General features: G+C 38.6%; 1 protein-coding gene across 2 annotated transcripts in view; it reads left to right on the top strand.

Annotated features, from left to right (window-relative positions):
* LOC103468528 (meiosis inhibitor protein 1) overlaps nucleotides 1-16,437 on the top strand; it is a 67,304-nt gene that overhangs the window by 10,639 nt on the left and 40,228 nt on the right. For both annotated transcript variants that reach the window (XM_081609725.1, XM_081609726.1), the window contains exons 6-14: nucleotides 2,461-2,670; nucleotides 5,477-5,655; nucleotides 6,747-6,861; nucleotides 7,723-7,842; nucleotides 10,255-10,354; nucleotides 13,211-13,345; nucleotides 14,523-14,637; nucleotides 15,821-15,912; nucleotides 16,246-16,393. In XM_081609725.1, coding sequence (XP_081465851.1) covers nucleotides 2,461-2,670; nucleotides 5,477-5,655; nucleotides 6,747-6,861; nucleotides 7,723-7,842; nucleotides 10,255-10,354; nucleotides 13,211-13,345; nucleotides 14,523-14,637; nucleotides 15,821-15,912; nucleotides 16,246-16,393 — 1,214 coding nt within the window. The remainder of the gene's footprint in view (nucleotides 1-2,460; nucleotides 2,671-5,476; nucleotides 5,656-6,746; nucleotides 6,862-7,722; nucleotides 7,843-10,254; nucleotides 10,355-13,210; nucleotides 13,346-14,522; nucleotides 14,638-15,820; nucleotides 15,913-16,245; nucleotides 16,394-16,437) is intronic.

Here is a 16,437-nt window from a genome sequence, read left to right as displayed (position 1 = left end):
AGATGTGGGCTGCCATTATTGACTGTGTGTATCTGTCTGCGGCCCGTCACTCAGCAAGTCTCTGTGGGCCTGTTTGGACTAACGACAGCAGCAAGGCAATGACAACAGAAGCCCGGCCTCCCAGCGGATTTCATCCTTTTTCAGACGAACCGTCTGCCTCCCAGCCTGAAAAATTAACTCTGTCTTCTGGCTCTCATGTCGTTTCCCTTCTGTGCAGTTGGTGGAATCGTTTGAGATTGAGGAAATATAAACAGAGATCCTACAGAAAGAATAACAATTGACTTCAGGATATATATTAATACACGCACACAAACATAGAGAGTACATCTATCCTTTCCTACTGTCTCTTGTTATTCCAGGTGACACATTAAAACCCAGCCCTCCTTAAGGATGTCTTCAATAGCTCTCTATTCCTAAAAATAAGATAAAGGGACTATTGAAGTGCACATAATTGAATGGAGATTAATAAAGATGAATAAAAAACTGATTAAAGCTGTAAAAAGATGAAGGGAAAAGGAGATATAAGAGAACAGAGGAGATCAAGATGAGCTTTTTTCTTTCTTTCTCAGAGTTACGGATAATCAAAGATTCAAATTTCACAGACTTGTGGATGAAATACTCCAGATATGACAGTAACATCAGTGAAGTACACAAAAGCACAAATATAAAATATCCAGTAGAAATGGGTACAGCTCTATCAAAGTGAGGATTTCTCTCATTTTCCCCTTAAACATATCAACCAAATGCTTATTTTTCTTCTACTTTCTGGATAGATTGAATAACATTTTTACATTGACATAAAACACTGCAACAATGCAAAACTTCAAATCTACATACACTTAAATTCTTTCCTTTGCTCTATAAATATTCGCTTAGCAGCTCTTGTCTGATGCAGCTTATTCAGAGGGGTAATGTGAGTTTACTTTGTAGTTTTGCTTGTGTCATCAACCCCCCTCCCCTACGCTAAGATCATTAAGGCACACTCTAAAAGAGCAAGCCCTCCAGCTTGGGAATTGCTGGTATTTACACTAGAAGTTGAGAGTTCAAAAGCCTCGTGGAGAGTCAGAGAAGGGTCCAATTAAATATTCTGCGGTGATTTGTACACAACAACAAAGCGACACCTTTGAAAGTGGCTCGCTGGGGTAATGGAGTGATATTTCAGAGCACGCAGCATCACAGCTTGGCAGCAAAGCATGGAAATGAACCTTTGCTTCCTCTGTTGACAAAGGCAAAATAAAGTCATTTGTTTATCCTTTCATGTTGTGCCGACAGCTGTGTTTATTTGTTGTGGAGTGTACTTTTTGAACAGCAGTGTAATACCGTTCTCTTTCTGAAGGTTTCACCCGCTCTGTCTTTTCTCTCTCCCTCTCCCTCTTAATGCCTTAATGTCTGGCTCTCATCTTTGCTGCCTCATATTTCTTAGTTTAATCAAACATGTCCTCTCCAGGCTCACCTGGATTTTGATCTTCTTGACAGAGCAGCTGGCTTTCAGCTCTGCTCTTTGGCTCTTGTCATCTCTTTCTTGTTTTGCTACTTGCGGAGTCTGTGTTGACGTCTTCCATCTCTCTCTGCACTGCATGGATGATGTCTCTGTCCTCTGCATTTGCTTGTTCTTTCTGGGAATCTGAAAGGCTGCCTTTTCTGGCAGCCAGCATACCTGGAAGTTGTGATCCAAAAAGACTCCCAGTCTGGTATATCTGTTCCACCCTCTCTCTCTATCCTCTCTGCTTTTTCAGTTCATCTGTATGAGAAGTTTTATTTGATCCTTGCCTTTTTGTAATACTATTATTAGCTCCTGCATCATGCTGGAGTCTTACATAATGTCCAAGACTCAGCATTAAGGCCTACACACAACACATGGTTGAGAAAAGAGTAACTTGGAAGCTCTGCTTTGTGTTTGCCGTAAATGTTGTCAGAGAGGCAGCGCATGCAGTCACAGCCACATGCTCTGTCAGCACTATCCCTAATCTTTGGCTATCTGCAGATAGCCAAAGGAAGGAGCACTAAAGCAGATGGCTTGTGTGTTAACTGTGGGACAGCATAAAGATCATCAAGCTAATCTACTTTGAAACATAATATGTACAAGCGTTTCACTCAGTTTTCTGATTCATATCTGTGAACCACTCTTCAAAAGCTTGTTGTATAATGTAAAATGTTATGTAGCGTGTTCGTTACATTTGTAATGCAAATCTAATGCACAACTAGTGTGGTGTTGTAGACTTTCCTCAGGACAGGTGACCTGAAAAAAGATGTAATATAGATAATGCAATTAGCAAAAACAACATATGCAGTGAAATTAGAACTAAAAGACAAAGTATAGACGCTGGTTTTTCTAGCTTACCAAAGGCAGGTTGTATAGGTTGAGAAAGCTTGGAAATACAATGACAAGATTTGACTCACTTTACTCTTTTTGCAGTTTTGTCAATTACTTTTAACAAATTTTTTGTTGTTGTTCGTCAGTTCCCCTGCTGGATCACCTGTGCTCTGCTTTGGCATACCCAGACGAAGCGCTGAAGACTTCAGTAGTGTATGTTTGGCTGCAGCTGATGCAGACATTTGGAGACGCCGGGGCGCAGTACCTGCCCATTGCCACTAGGGACAGATTATGCACCCTGCTGCTGCAGACGTTTAGCAACGCTAGCTCAGCGCAGCTCATTAAAAACTGTGCAGGTGAGAAAATATTCACACTTCTTGAACACACGTTAGTTGTTCCCTGAAGTTTACGTTCGCACATCTTGGACATTACTTTTAGGGTAGAATGCTGATGGTTATTCCTTAAACCAGAGGTTCCCAAACTGTGGGGCGCGCCCCCTATGGGGGGCACCATGCCATTACAGGGGAGGTTCGGGAAGCCGTCTGGATGAACCCCCCCACCACAAAACATGAACGCTGTATACGCTGGGTTTTTACCTTAGAATGGCCAACTCTGTTATTCCTCTGTCAATTTGATACAGTAGGGGCTTCCGCACTTCCCATATCTGTGTCCTCTGTCACTTTTATCAGCAGTTAAAACTGTTTAATCTGTTGTTAACACGTCTTCCCTGTTTTTCCAAGCCGCCTTTAAACGCAACATGAGCGTTGCGACGCTCGCGCTGGGTTAACACCTGTGCGGCAGTGAAGGAGACCTGCTGCTGCTGTGCAGAGCTATGCAGGTGTATTAGAATCATTGCAGCAAACCAGCAAAACTCAAAGAACTTTTCACAGTTTTCCCCCCAAACTAACCGACTGAGTTGAATAAAACTGTTGGATGCAGGTGATGTTAGATAAAAGATGACTAGCTAATATCAATACAGCACCTTAAGCTTGTTAACAAGTAGCTTGTAGGCTACTGGTGTTGTTGTTTATGTTCAGCTACGATTCATTTTGTCCCCAAAAAAGTTGGTTCCCCCCAACCCCTTCAGGGAGTCGCTAAGAATCCCCCCCTTCGCTGACAAACATCGTTCAACCAGACAGCTATTTGTAAGCCATAGGGGTGTCCCAGAAATAGTTTGGAAACCACTGGGGGGGGCCCAGGAGAAAAAGTTTGGGAACCACTGCCTTAAACGGTTTTAATAATATTCAGAAACAATAATTGGATGCATAAGCTCGAGGTTATTGTGAATTCTGTTTTTCATCACCTTTAACAACCTTCTAAGCTTAAAGGACTTCGGAGAGTCATTTAAATCGGTTTGTGTGTTGAGATGGGTCAGGTTTTTAAGTGTATTTAACAAACTTTTATACGGTAAAGGTGTAGCTTTAGGGATTTCATTGAAGAAATCCCTATTGAAGAAATTGTGTTCTTTTTCCATTCCAAAACGGGTTTCAATGTCTGTTTGGGTACTTATTTTTTGAAGTTCCAACCTTGTTATTGCCCTTTGACCCTTAAATTTAAAAGAAAACCATCAACACATAACCCTACTGGGAACTTGATTTCACTACATTACTATTGCTGTCTATTCAAGCACCAATCTCCAAGAAAGTTGACTAAGAGAGGATGTTCAGATGAGTTTTCCAGGTATTAGTAAAGACAGTGCAATGGTTTGTGGGTAGGTATTGTAAATCTGGCCTAACACCTGCTGAAGGATCAGGATTTTAATCTTCGGAGGCTCAATGTAAGACCCAGAAAAGTTTGTTCCAGGACCCAACGAGACCTTAGGTAAGCAATCTGGATTATCTGAGGACATTACACAACGAGAGCTTGATTATCGCAACAAAGGCTAACAATCAGGCGCCAGGGGAGACCTGCTGCGGTCTTGATGAGATGATTAGACAGAGGTGAGTTAAAAGCACAGCAGGAGGAGCCCGGCTCTTCTAGAGAATTAGAAACGCAGGAACAGGAGCCAGGAAGAGAGAAAGAGGAGAGCACAGAAAACACAAGATCACGATAAGCAAATCGACATCTTCAAACTCCACTGAAACCTGGGTCCTTCATATGAACAAGCTAAACGCCTTCCGAGAAATAGAGCTATAAGATCGGACAAGACTTAAGTTGAGCAATTTAGTTGCTATGATAGAAATGTTAGGTAAGGGGGAGGAACGTTTAACAGCAGGCAAACATCAGGCCTCTGAAATGAACTTCATAAATTCAACAATTTCAATCCAGTTACAAATTGCTTTGCTTAAAAGCCATTTCATGGCAAGCAAATCATCCAATTTAATTAACTCCATCAAATATCCAGGCAAAAGGACCTTCTGGGTGGCAACAAAAAGCTTCAAGTCGAGGCCTAACTTGCTAATGGATATTTAACCAGGCATACGCTTGTATTCAATAAATTAGAGTATCACTGAAATGTTAATTTATTTCACCAACTCGGTTCACTCATTCAAACGTATAGATTCATTACACACAGAATGATGTTTTCAAGCCTCTATTTCTCTTAGTTATGATTTCCCTCTTATGCCTAATGGAAACATGACATTTAATATACATCAGAGAAATAAAAAATGAACAGAAATGTGAGCTTAATGAAAAGGAGGTTTAGTACCTGCTTTAATGTTATTTTCAAACTCTTATTTATCTGGCAATCAAGGTGCATGGAAATGCATATTCTAATGTAAGTGCACTCAAGTTTTGTTTCCATGAGACAAAAAAAAAAGAAAAACGAACAAAGTCAAGTCTATTCTTGTATCAAAATCAATGCATCTGTTTGTTTTATAGAAAACTCAGGATTTAAACTTTAGATCAAAACTATTTATGTATCTGGTCACAGCAGATAATGCAATAATTTTTCTTCAGAGTATACTAGCATCCCTCTAGTTTCGAGTGTTAATGCTAACTCTTTAGCTTCAGGGTTAGGAATGTGTTCGTCATCAGTCCAACCTAGATGCTTTGATTTATGTAATGTCTAACATGGCTTGTTTTCAACTTGAATTTAAGAAATGATGTGTAGATTAAATAGATAATCACAGTTCACGGACATTGGGATCTGTTTTGAGTGATCGTTTCTTATACTTTCGAAGCATGTCACCAGAGTCCGTTGTATCCCTCGTCTGTTAGGCCTGCTCTGGCAGCTGGTCAAGTACGAAGAAGCCGTGTCGGTTCTGATGAGCAGCTCCGGCGGCCCGCTCATGTGCAACGCGAATGAGGACGTCCTCACCAACAACAGCCAGCCCCTCATCCAAGACCAAGAGCAACAACCTGCTGACCACAGCCTACTGCCTCTCCTGTTGAAAAAGGTCTCTGTCCAAACATCCTGCTCCCACTCCCAAGACCCGAACTCTAACACTGACCATCGTCGTAACAAGCTCTAATCCCGGATTAAAGCTCCTTTGAACAGGGGCTCAGTTTGGGCTTTAGCCTACACAAATATTTGTGCTTCATGTCTGGGAAATCAATGTGCAGATTGTATTTGGGTGGATGTTCTCAGTGGTCGCTCACAGCTCATGACGTCAGCTGGTATCTTTCAATCACCATTGTTTTGTATGTTTTGTGTCAAATTTATATTCCCGTAACAACACAAGTAATCCTGCTAAATATGCTGCGATTTCATTCGTCCACGCCTACGTCAGCTGTGGTCAGATAATAAACTGTGTTAAACTGATGGGGATGAACCCCACATGACACCACCTCCCCCCCTTCAAATCAGCTTGTGAGCTGCTGTTTGGGAACCTTGATTTCAGCATTTATGAATCTAAAAGTCATCAAAAGTTGCAAAATGAAAAACTGATTAAACGGAAGCGAATGTTTTCTGCAGCTATGCGAAGTTGTTGATTTGTTTTCAAACCACCAGGAGACTCGGGGCTTCTGTGCAGCTTTACAAAGTATATAAATGGAGTTTGCCTTCAGTATTCTCCAGATGGTTCTCCAGGATAAATATGTAAAAAGAAAAATAAGAGTTTATTCCGTTTTCTGAAGGATATAACATTTCTTAATGTAAACTCTAGGTGATCTGAGTAATTTTTACTCTAATTATAATTAATGACGTTTTCAGTCAGTTGATCTTTTTAAATGCTTATTACTTAAGAACTTATTTTTTAAATTAATGGAAAATGCTGAGTATGTAATACTCAGGGGGTCATTTCCTCCTTAGCTGGACATGTTTTATTTTTATGGTTGGCCTTAAAACACTGAATCTGGTTTAATGTTGATTTATTTAATCTACAGTAACTCAAACTGTACATGTAAAAAAAGAATATTTATAGTTTATGGTCCTTGTTTTTGGAATGGAAATCAGCTAAGATGTATTTGATGCAGAGCAAAGTTTTACTCTGGTGATACTTTAAGGTTCATATCTGACGGATCCCAATGAAAACATTTTACTTTTCAGTTGCTGCTGAGTGGTGATGAGGCGCTGCAAGTGACCAGTGCAAAGTGCATCGCTGCCATTTTGGTTCATTCTCCCAGTCAGTACTGCACTCTCTGCATCAAGGCCGATTTACCAGGTAACACACAGACGCACTAGACATGAGATCAGCCATTCGGATGTTTCAGATATTCAGTCCTTTTTTGCAAAAAGTTCACACTGATCTTGTATTTTATTAAAAATGAATAAAATCTAATTTAAGGTTGATTTAAGGAAGATAAACCTTGTTTTATTTATGAAAAAAGCTACTAAGTGCTTGCTATTGATGACATTTAAGACTATTTTCGGAGTCTTATGGTCTGCTTTTGGGACAAACTTGATTGGATGACTCGACCTGTGCAAGTTTGCATTAGTTTTGAATGTCCTTCTCTTATAAGCCGTTTTCCATACAGTGGAAATTATATTAAAATTTAAACCAGACTCTTAAGTTGCTAGATTTTCCTTTCTGAAGGCCTCAGGCAGCTCTTTTGATCTCCACCTGGTGCTCACCGTCACCTCGGCTGAAAAGAGCAAACAGAACAAAATGTCAGCGTTAAACCTGTAGGAGATCTCCGTTAAAGCGCTGAGTAAGGCTTTTCCTGTCATGTGCTTCTGTATGAGCTTTTAGCCATTTTAGATTGAAATAATATGTAGGGGGGTTCTGATTTATTCCTCAAAAGAAATGTCATTTGTCATGGTACTTTTTTTTTTTTTTACATAGCTGTATGCTTTTTGATTTGTCTCCCAATTTTTTCCTGCTTTTTTTTTTTTTTTTACTTTTCCAGTTAAGTTTTGCTAAATATTCCCTCTCCCTCTGAATCGTGCAGGCTGGTTAAGATTGCAATTTTTTATTTATTTCTTTTGTGTACCTTACATGCAAACATTGTTGGAAAACGTCTTTATGAACTCAGTTAGGTGAACGGTTTTACAGAGTCGTTCATCGTGCCTCCATCTCTCTCAGGTTTCCTCTTTGACCGTCTGGCCAGCAGCAGCAGTGAGATGCTGCTGTGGTCCATCTACAGCTGCTTGGTGTTGCTGAGTGAGGAGCCGCTTTTCTTCTCCCAATGCCACTCCGTATACGGTGAGACCCCAGACTCAGAACGGTTGAACCAGACGTTTACATACACAGAATAAAAAAATAAAAAAAAAACACAACTCAATGTCTGAAGTTGAATCTGACCAAACTTTTCTCATTGTGGAATTTAGCAAATAGAAATAATTTTGGTGATTTTAAATGGCTTAAAACAAAAGATGTTTGGTTTGATTTAACTTCAAACTGTAAGAAAAAAAAAGTCTTTTTATTCCAAATATACAAAGTTCTGGTTTCAACTGTGTGCATATTTGCTTTAAAAACTTCTTTCTCCCACAGAAGTGAAGCTCAGCCAGCTTTGAAATTTGATCCCTTTTCATTGCACTGATTCATGACCTCATTAAAGCGAGTTGACAGGGCTTTTTCATATTTTAGCTTCACTTCTGATCATTGTTCGTCTGTCTGTCGGGTGAGAGAGAGTTTAAACAGATCGGAAACCAGTTTTCAGTTTTGTATTTAATCACTCTGTTTGCATATCTAAAAATAACTGATGATCACTGACCATTAGAAGTTCATGCAGAATAGAGTCGCTGTGTGAATTTTTTTGATTGACAAAAACTTTTAGTAAATTCCCCAATATGGGGGTTTGTGTTTATTCAGACTGATGCTGTTAACATTTTTTAAATTTTAATCTTAAATGTAGTTTTTGCATTTAAGATTAAATGCAAAAACCTTTTTTTTTTATTCCACACAGTTTTAAAAATGAAAAGAAATTGTCATTAAGTGTATCTTTGCAAAAATGACAACACAGTTGATTGATTTTAATTATTCTATTCATTTACAGACATGTTTTGAAGTTGACTTTTATGAATTAAAATCATTAATGCTCTTTGTCCCATATCACACCTGCTTTTATCTTATAAACAAGATCCCTCTTCTGTCTTCTAAAAAAAGTATTTTACCCAAAGTTAGCTTATTTATTCCCTTTTTAGCCATCAGGTAATTATATCTGTAATTTTAGCACATCTGCTGTTTCACTTAATTGTATTTTAAATAATGTTATTTATGTATTCTGTTTTATTCCCATTTAAAAGGAGTGTTTATTCTAGTTATTCGATTTAAATACCGATTTCTGTATTTATTTTGTCCTTTTCTGATTGTGATGTCGGTTTTAAGCCTCTTATCAGATTACGGGATCTGTGGCTCCTTAAAAATTTAAAGTCTATCTCTTGTGTTTCCTTATCAACACAATTGCTTTGTCCTTTAAAGAATCATGACAGAACTGTGAAGTTGACAGGTTTGTCCTTCATTACATTACTTTGTTTTCTTGCCTAAAGCTCTTTGAGTTGATTGACTGAAACGGTTTACCAGCCACATGGAGCTGTAATATGCAACCTGTTGCAATTTAAGTAAACCTCCAGGGCAGAACGGCACTCCATTAAAATGTAAGCAAGGTTGGACATCTAATAAAAACGCAAATAACTATTAAAACACACATTACACCTAAGCAGTTTACGAAAGACCGTAAAACATGTGCAATGATCAGGGTTTTCCAATAATGTTTGAACTTGTTTCGTGGTTCTGTTAGTTTAAATTAATTCATGTTAAATGCTAGTTTTCATTCAGAGGCTTGTCTGTTTATTCTGACATATAAAGTGTTTTCATCCAGGAGAGTTTTTTTTTTTTGTCTCTTGTGTACAGCACTTCAAGTTATTGTTGCTGTTTGGGAAATGCTCCAGTTTGACTCTCTGAGAATTGCCTGCACTGTAAACTGCAAAGAGAGAAGTGGCGAGCAGAACAAAATGGCTCCTGATGTTAATTCAGAATTTGGAAGCGTGGTGAACAGCTTTGTTCATTTCCTCTGCTGGCATTGCTAAAACTACAGGCAGACTAGAGTTTTATAACGATGCAGAAAATCAAGGTCATCTATAACAACTTCTCCTGTTCGCTGATTGGGCCAGTAGAAATTCTACCGGAGAGAATCAGAGTTAATGGGAGAAATCTCAAACTGAGCTTTGAAGGGAGATGAGAATCGAGCGTAGGAAGGCAATGGCCAGGCTAGTGAACATACTCATGCTGTTTCTTTTCTTCTTGTGACCCTTTTCAAGCAAAGTGTCATCTCTATTCATGAAAAAATATGCCTGCATGCGTAATATCTGCCTGTCCACTTCTTGATATTGGATTCTGTTGCTAGATCAGTAAGAAAATGAGCTCATTACTGCAGCGTCCATGTAGCAGTAAATTAGAAACACGGCTCATTGGCGCTGTGTAAAACGAATGAAAATGAGGGTCGCTTTCTGGGTGCATAATTTCTGCTATTATTTAAGGCCTTGTCACATATTTTAATGTAGAAAGTTATTGTAGTTGACGATGTATAACATGTACGATGTCAGAACACTTGAGCTGCTGTTTGTTGTTTGTTTTTCTCTCCCATTGTATGTTTGGTTTGTGTTTGTGTGCCAGGCATCGAGTCCCTGGTGCGCAGTCTTAAGGAGGCTTTACAGCTGAGCAATCTGGAAGCACCAAAACAAGGTTTTCTGCTCCTCACCGCAATACTTGAAAGGTGCGTCTTTACGAAATTGTGAGATGAATTTTGGATTCTGGTTGCCAAAAATGCTATTTAAAAAGTTATCAATGTGTTTAACTGCAGTTAAATCAGTATGTTTTGTGACGTAACAATATTTTATCCATTTAATTAGGTATCTTTTTATTGCCTGAACGAATTCAAGGTAGGTCAAAAACATACTAAAAACAGAATAGAAACTATTTAATTTCTTTGGTAGTATGCAAATACACAAAAGAGAAACTTTTCAGTCACCTCACAATAAAAGTAGCGACTCGGAGACTAAATCAAAAGAGTAAAAGGCAAATTCGGTGTAAGATTTAATTTCTGTCCATTCAAATGATCTTATAGCTTTAAATATCAGTACAAAACAATATTTGGTTAAAATGACTGATTGTATTAAAGCACAGGATGTACAATAGCACACCCAGTGCTTCATGTGCAAATATTGTGTTTAAACTCAGAAAATGACATTTACAAACACCATTTCAGCTGAATAAATTCTCATGAGGGAATACCTGACCGACTTTCCAAAAATGTTTGGTTGTATTTATGCATCACTTATAGTTTGTGTATTTATTGAAGGAAAAAGCTTCCCGTTGACACAAACAGGTTTGTCCTGTACCGGGTGTGCAGTCAGTAGCTGCCGTTTCATTCGGAAAACCAGCTCTTGCTTCATATTGCATCTTAACATCAGACTCTTCAGCTTCATTCATTTGGAGCCTGATGATATACAGATTATTGCATCCACATAGTTGGCATCTCTCGGCTCAGGGTTGATTGGCAGCGTCCAGACAGGTCGGCCATATTCCCCCCCGAAATGAACCAGTTGCCAGGAAAACCATATTACTAATCATTTCCTCTGATTATATAGTTTCTCACAGCTCAGGAGCACTGCTGTCCTTACATTGAAACAATTGTTGAAATTGCTTCTGGGTTGATGAAATTTACCCATATTTTGCCAATGGGCAAGTACTAATTTCCACCTATTGTTAACATTTGCATAAAAACTGTCTTGTCCTTTATGTTAATTGGTCTGGTTAATAAAAATATCCTTTTATTTACATTTAATTACTTTCCAGTGTTCTTATGTCTTGCACAATGTTATGTTTTTAGTTATTTATTACAGACTTAATTATATTTTTCACTTTTGACGGTATGCGAATTACTCTTGGATTACTTGCCCAAAAAGTGACCGTAAGGCGTAACTCCAGCTGCACCAGCCGGCACAGTGAAGTGACTTCTTGTAAAACATGTTAAGTATGGTGCACTGTTGAGTTTAATTGGATTTAAATGAACTGTCTGGTGTCCGCATGATGAAAATGTATCACTGGCTAATAAAACACCGGCCTATTTTTGCAAGGTTGACATAATTTTAATGGAATGCTACTGGTCACATGGTAATGATAGAGGAGATAAAAGATTTAATAATCCAAGAGTGAAATTTGTCCTTTAAGAGCTACGTTCAAGCGCTGAACTGCTGAACAAGCTAAAACAAGTGTGTATGTGGGTGGATGAGGGTGTGTGTGTGGTTTTTAGCAGAGTTTGGAGTTTTGTTTGTTTAGGATTTTGAGAGTTTAACAGCTCGATGTGAAATTTTTTTGCCATGTTTGTACACATGACATCGAGCATGCCTGTGTTATTTAGGATGTTCTATGTGACACTTATTGTGGCAACAGTCCACAGATGGTACAGGTAGACAAACTTTGGTGACATTTGTAACGCTAAGAGGTCAATGCCATTTATTTATTATGTGTACTCTGCTTAGCCTGGAGGAAAGAAAACACAGTGCGCATGGATGCGTGGGCGCTAGTGACGTAGAAGAACGCTGCTGATGTCCACACAGCAAACCATTGAGCAACACTCCAGGAAGGAGACAAACGGCGTGTCCGTGGATTCTTAAAGAGACAGTGTCATGTGTTGTCCAGGCACATGTTATAGAGTAGTCAATTACGTTACTTTCAGTTGTTAGAAAAATGCTATATATTTCAAATATGACTTGAGAAAAATCTAACTTCATAAATTGAAATTGGGTTTCTGTCTCTTTAAAAGCTCCTGCTCTTTCTGAAAGTCCAGATTTAGGAAGTCATTATATTGAAAAACTGCAACTCCGATTAGCTCAAAAAGTCTTATTTTGCATAATACTGCCCCTTTAAAATGTCTCATAGAGTCTTAAGTTCACGTATCTAAAATGAAGGCATTGAAATGTCTTAAATTCATTTAAAAACAGTTGACCTTAAATATGTTCGTCACAGGTCTTGGATTTTGGCGCAGCAGGACTTTTTAATCTCATATTCTGTTTTTTTTTTGTTTTTTTTCTCAAATAATTTTTCTGTAAAGGAAATGTTTAAGTTGTGTGCAGATATATTAATTGTGTTTTGTAACTCGAGGTGGTTGAGGCTACCGCTAACTAGCTGCTAATAAACCCTAAAACCCCGTAGCTAGCTACATAGCTGGCATTTTTTGCATCTATCATGGAAGAGTGCAAATTTGTCTTCGTCTTTTCCACTATCTCACGTCCATTCTGTGTAAAAATGCTTGGCACTACTACATTATGAGATATGCAGTATTCTTTAGTCATTTAATAGATATTTAATGTCATTTATAAGGGTCTTAAAAGGTCTCAAAACGCCTTAAATTTGAGTTGGTAATACCTGCAGAAATCCTGGACAAATACAGCCTCCCTTTTCTTTAAGTAGACCGTAATGAAAGATTATGTCCAAAACAAAACAAAAAAACATACCAACCAAAATGTACTGACTTTTGCTGTACTCTGTTATTATGCTGATGTCCTGAATGCGTTGAGCACCACAAGCTGTACCGACGGGCTTGTTGTGTGTTTATGTGTGTGAACAGACAGCCACCAGGCGTACATCTGTTCCCCAGCGCTTCAGGGTTCGTGGCGGTGTCAGAGGCGGTGAAAGTTGGCGTCTCCTCCTCCTGCCTGCTGGTCGCCGCGCAGGCCGTCAAAGCTGCAACCGCTTTGTTCAGGTACAAACACCCAAAATGCAGACATGCGTAGAAATGAGACACATTTTGTCAAGGAGGTTCACATCGCTACATCTACCCTTGAAATACTGTTATGTTTTTTAGTTTTCTTTCTTTTCTGTCTTGCTTCTTTTAGAGCATGTGTTATATTTTTAGTTAGTTCTAACTTGTTTATGGTAAAGATATGCAGGAATAATGAAAGTCTTGACTTTAAATCAATTTCCTTAAAAAGTCATCAAAGCCAGCTGATAAAAGTGCTGCAAATTAGTGTCTCCCCTCAGCTGCAACGTGTCCACAGTCAGAGCTAAGGCAAAACAATAGAAACTGGGACAAATAAGGAGGAAGGACCAAAGTTTATTTTGCCTGCACTCAAAATAAGTAGCATGGTAAGAAAGTTAAATATCTCCAAAGCTCACCTTTAGAGACCTGCAACATAAAGTGGCACCTTGGGGACGCAGACACTCGGTAACAATTTATTTTAAGGCTTTTCTTTGTATTTCGCCCAGTAATAGTGGAGAGCGCTGTAATTTGTCTCTTTTTGACAGGTTCAGAGGGAGATAAAGTAAAATATGCTGCACCTGATTACGTTGTATTTGCAGGGTATGAATATGCATTTTCTGCTAAGACCTGCGCATGTTTATATTTTTTATTTTTATTTGACTTATGACACATGCAAACATTATTTCACTAAAGAATCAGCCTTCAGAAACTTCACCTTTTGAGATTGTATCTGACTGGAATCATTTTCCAGCACATCTAAAACTACATTAAAAATAAAATGTAATTCTTTTTTTGTAGTTCTCACTTTTGCGAAGGTGAAATTTCTTTGATCCGCCAAGACCTCAGGTTTAATATTCTGCTTGGAACCATATTGTGTGTATCCTGTTACATCTGGTGTAACAAAAATCATTACAGACAAAAAAAAGATCAGTTTGTGAGCTTAAGGTCAAACCAACTCGAGCTTTACAGCAAAACAGGAAGCGGACAGTAAATTGTAGCGTTGTCAGTTTTCTATATTCTGCCAAGGACTTGTGTCCACATTGCAGCCCACATAAATCACAGCTAATGTGCGGTGAAGAGGCTCTTCATTAGCTTTTATCTGGCTTTCTCTTTGCAATCAATCTTCTCAGTGTATCAGAAGGTGCTTCCTTAATCAAAGGAACATCTCTGTCTTCTTTAGACTCAACCATCAGTGCAGGCCAGTCCAGTACCAACAGCTGGAGGAACTGGTGGAGGCCATCAGCAGCAGGTTCCCTGAGCTGATTCTGACTTCCCCTTCTCATCGACGCAGCATGGCAAGTCACACTTTGTTTTACCTGCAGATGTAAAATTAAAAAAGAAAAGCCAATCTTTGGATAATAACTGCACAAACTGTTGATCTGTTTTGTTATTATCTGACTCGTTATTGACTCTTTGACATTGACATGACAAAATAACTTGATTCAGAGGGAAGTAAACTTACAAGCCAGTTCAAACTACTAAGGTTCCTGTCTGTTCTGCTCATAAATCTCTGCATCATTATGTTTCTCAAGCACAGTCAAGGTCGCTGTAGGTACTGTGATGATTGATTCGGTAACTCAGTGTGTTCTGAGTCTCTCTGTGAGCACGCTAATGGCAACAGATGTGAAAGAATATATAATTGTGTAAAATAATTTAATAATTAGGTCTTTTAAAAGAGTCTGCTAAATAATTCCTTACGTGGTGTATTTTTATCGCTGTCCTTCTATCAACATAAATGCAAAGCGTTGCAACACAAAACAATGTTAAAGCAAAAATAATGATAGTAGTAACTGACTCAACAACAGAGATTAGTTAACTACAAGTAATTACCAAAACAGATTAAAAATAAAACAAAAAAGAAACATGCCAGATTGTCAAGCCATGGGTTTTTTTTCTTTTAAAAAAGATACTTGATCAAATAAAACTGCATCCATTATATTCACATTTAAAATGCAACAACAGGTGTTTTTGGTTGGCCAGTCGTCTGTGTTTGCCTCTACAAGGTTTATGTATCTTTTTAACTTACCAGAAAAAAAAAAAAAACATATAAAAATATAATTTTACCAACTACTAGGCATTTACATGCCCCAAAGCTTGTTCATTGAACTGTACTCCTCCTCGTTCTCTGGTTGTAATTAGTGGATATTTAAGCTACTGCTGCATTTCTCTCAACCTTGAACCAGTTTGCCCTTTGACCTCTGAACCATCAAAATTTTCTGTATACCTGAAGAACGATTGTTTCAGGTTAGGAAATGGAAAAACTCACACCTGATGAACTGATTTTCAGTCAGAACTGTGTTAAAAAAGTTTTTCTTTTTCACTAATACAGAAGTAAATAACACAGAAAATCAATGCTCCTTGCTTGTAAGCAATACGGTTAGACATAATAATTATTAATATTGTTTAAAGCTCTTTCTTTTTGAGTTTGGCAGTGTCTCTGTTGTTTTTGTCTTCACCCAGCTCTGTTTTATGTTACAGGGAAACAAACGAAGTTCAGATTCCAGCAGCCAGACGTTTCGGTCCAAAGGATTTCTGCTCCAGGCTCTGATCTGTTTCCAGGCAGCCTGCAGGTAACAAACTACTCAATGAACTCAATAAAATAATTAGCGCAGACCTCCGCCAATGATTCAACAAACAGGCAGCAGTTTGTTCAAATAAAACTCTCCAATGAATGTTCCTAATTTAGAAATGAGTGAAACGTGTGATTAGATTTTATAGTAAACTCGATCAAACAGTTCTTTGCGTAAAGGTTACTTCTTTTTTCTTAAAGTAAAATTGGAAAGAAAAATATAATACTCTGATATTTTTCTGCGCATCATTTGAGTCTCATTCTCTGCTTTGTTCCTGTGCCCAAGCTGTGCTTTGTGTCCTGTGTTTGAATAAAAGTCCTGTTTACATTGAAGGCTCGCGGAGGAGTGTGCGTCAGCGCCGGCTCTGATGAAGAACCCGTTCACGGCCCCTTATAAACACAGTGGCGCTCAGGATTCGCTGGAGTCCGTCTGCCAGTGTCTGCTGCGCTGCTGCGACTCCGTGTGGATACCAGCCGTGCTCGTAAGGCCCGAAACACGATTACAGAGCTGATATCTGAATGATGG

Source organism: Poecilia reticulata, chromosome 8 (assembly GCF_904066995.2).
Source record: "Poecilia reticulata chromosome 8, P_reticulata-male-v2, whole genome shotgun sequence".
In the NCBI taxonomy this organism is placed as follows: Eukaryota; Metazoa; Chordata; class Actinopteri; order Cyprinodontiformes; family Poeciliidae; genus Poecilia; species Poecilia reticulata.
Note: the sequence above shows the minus strand (reverse complement) of the source record. Positions and strands in the feature narration are given on the sequence as shown.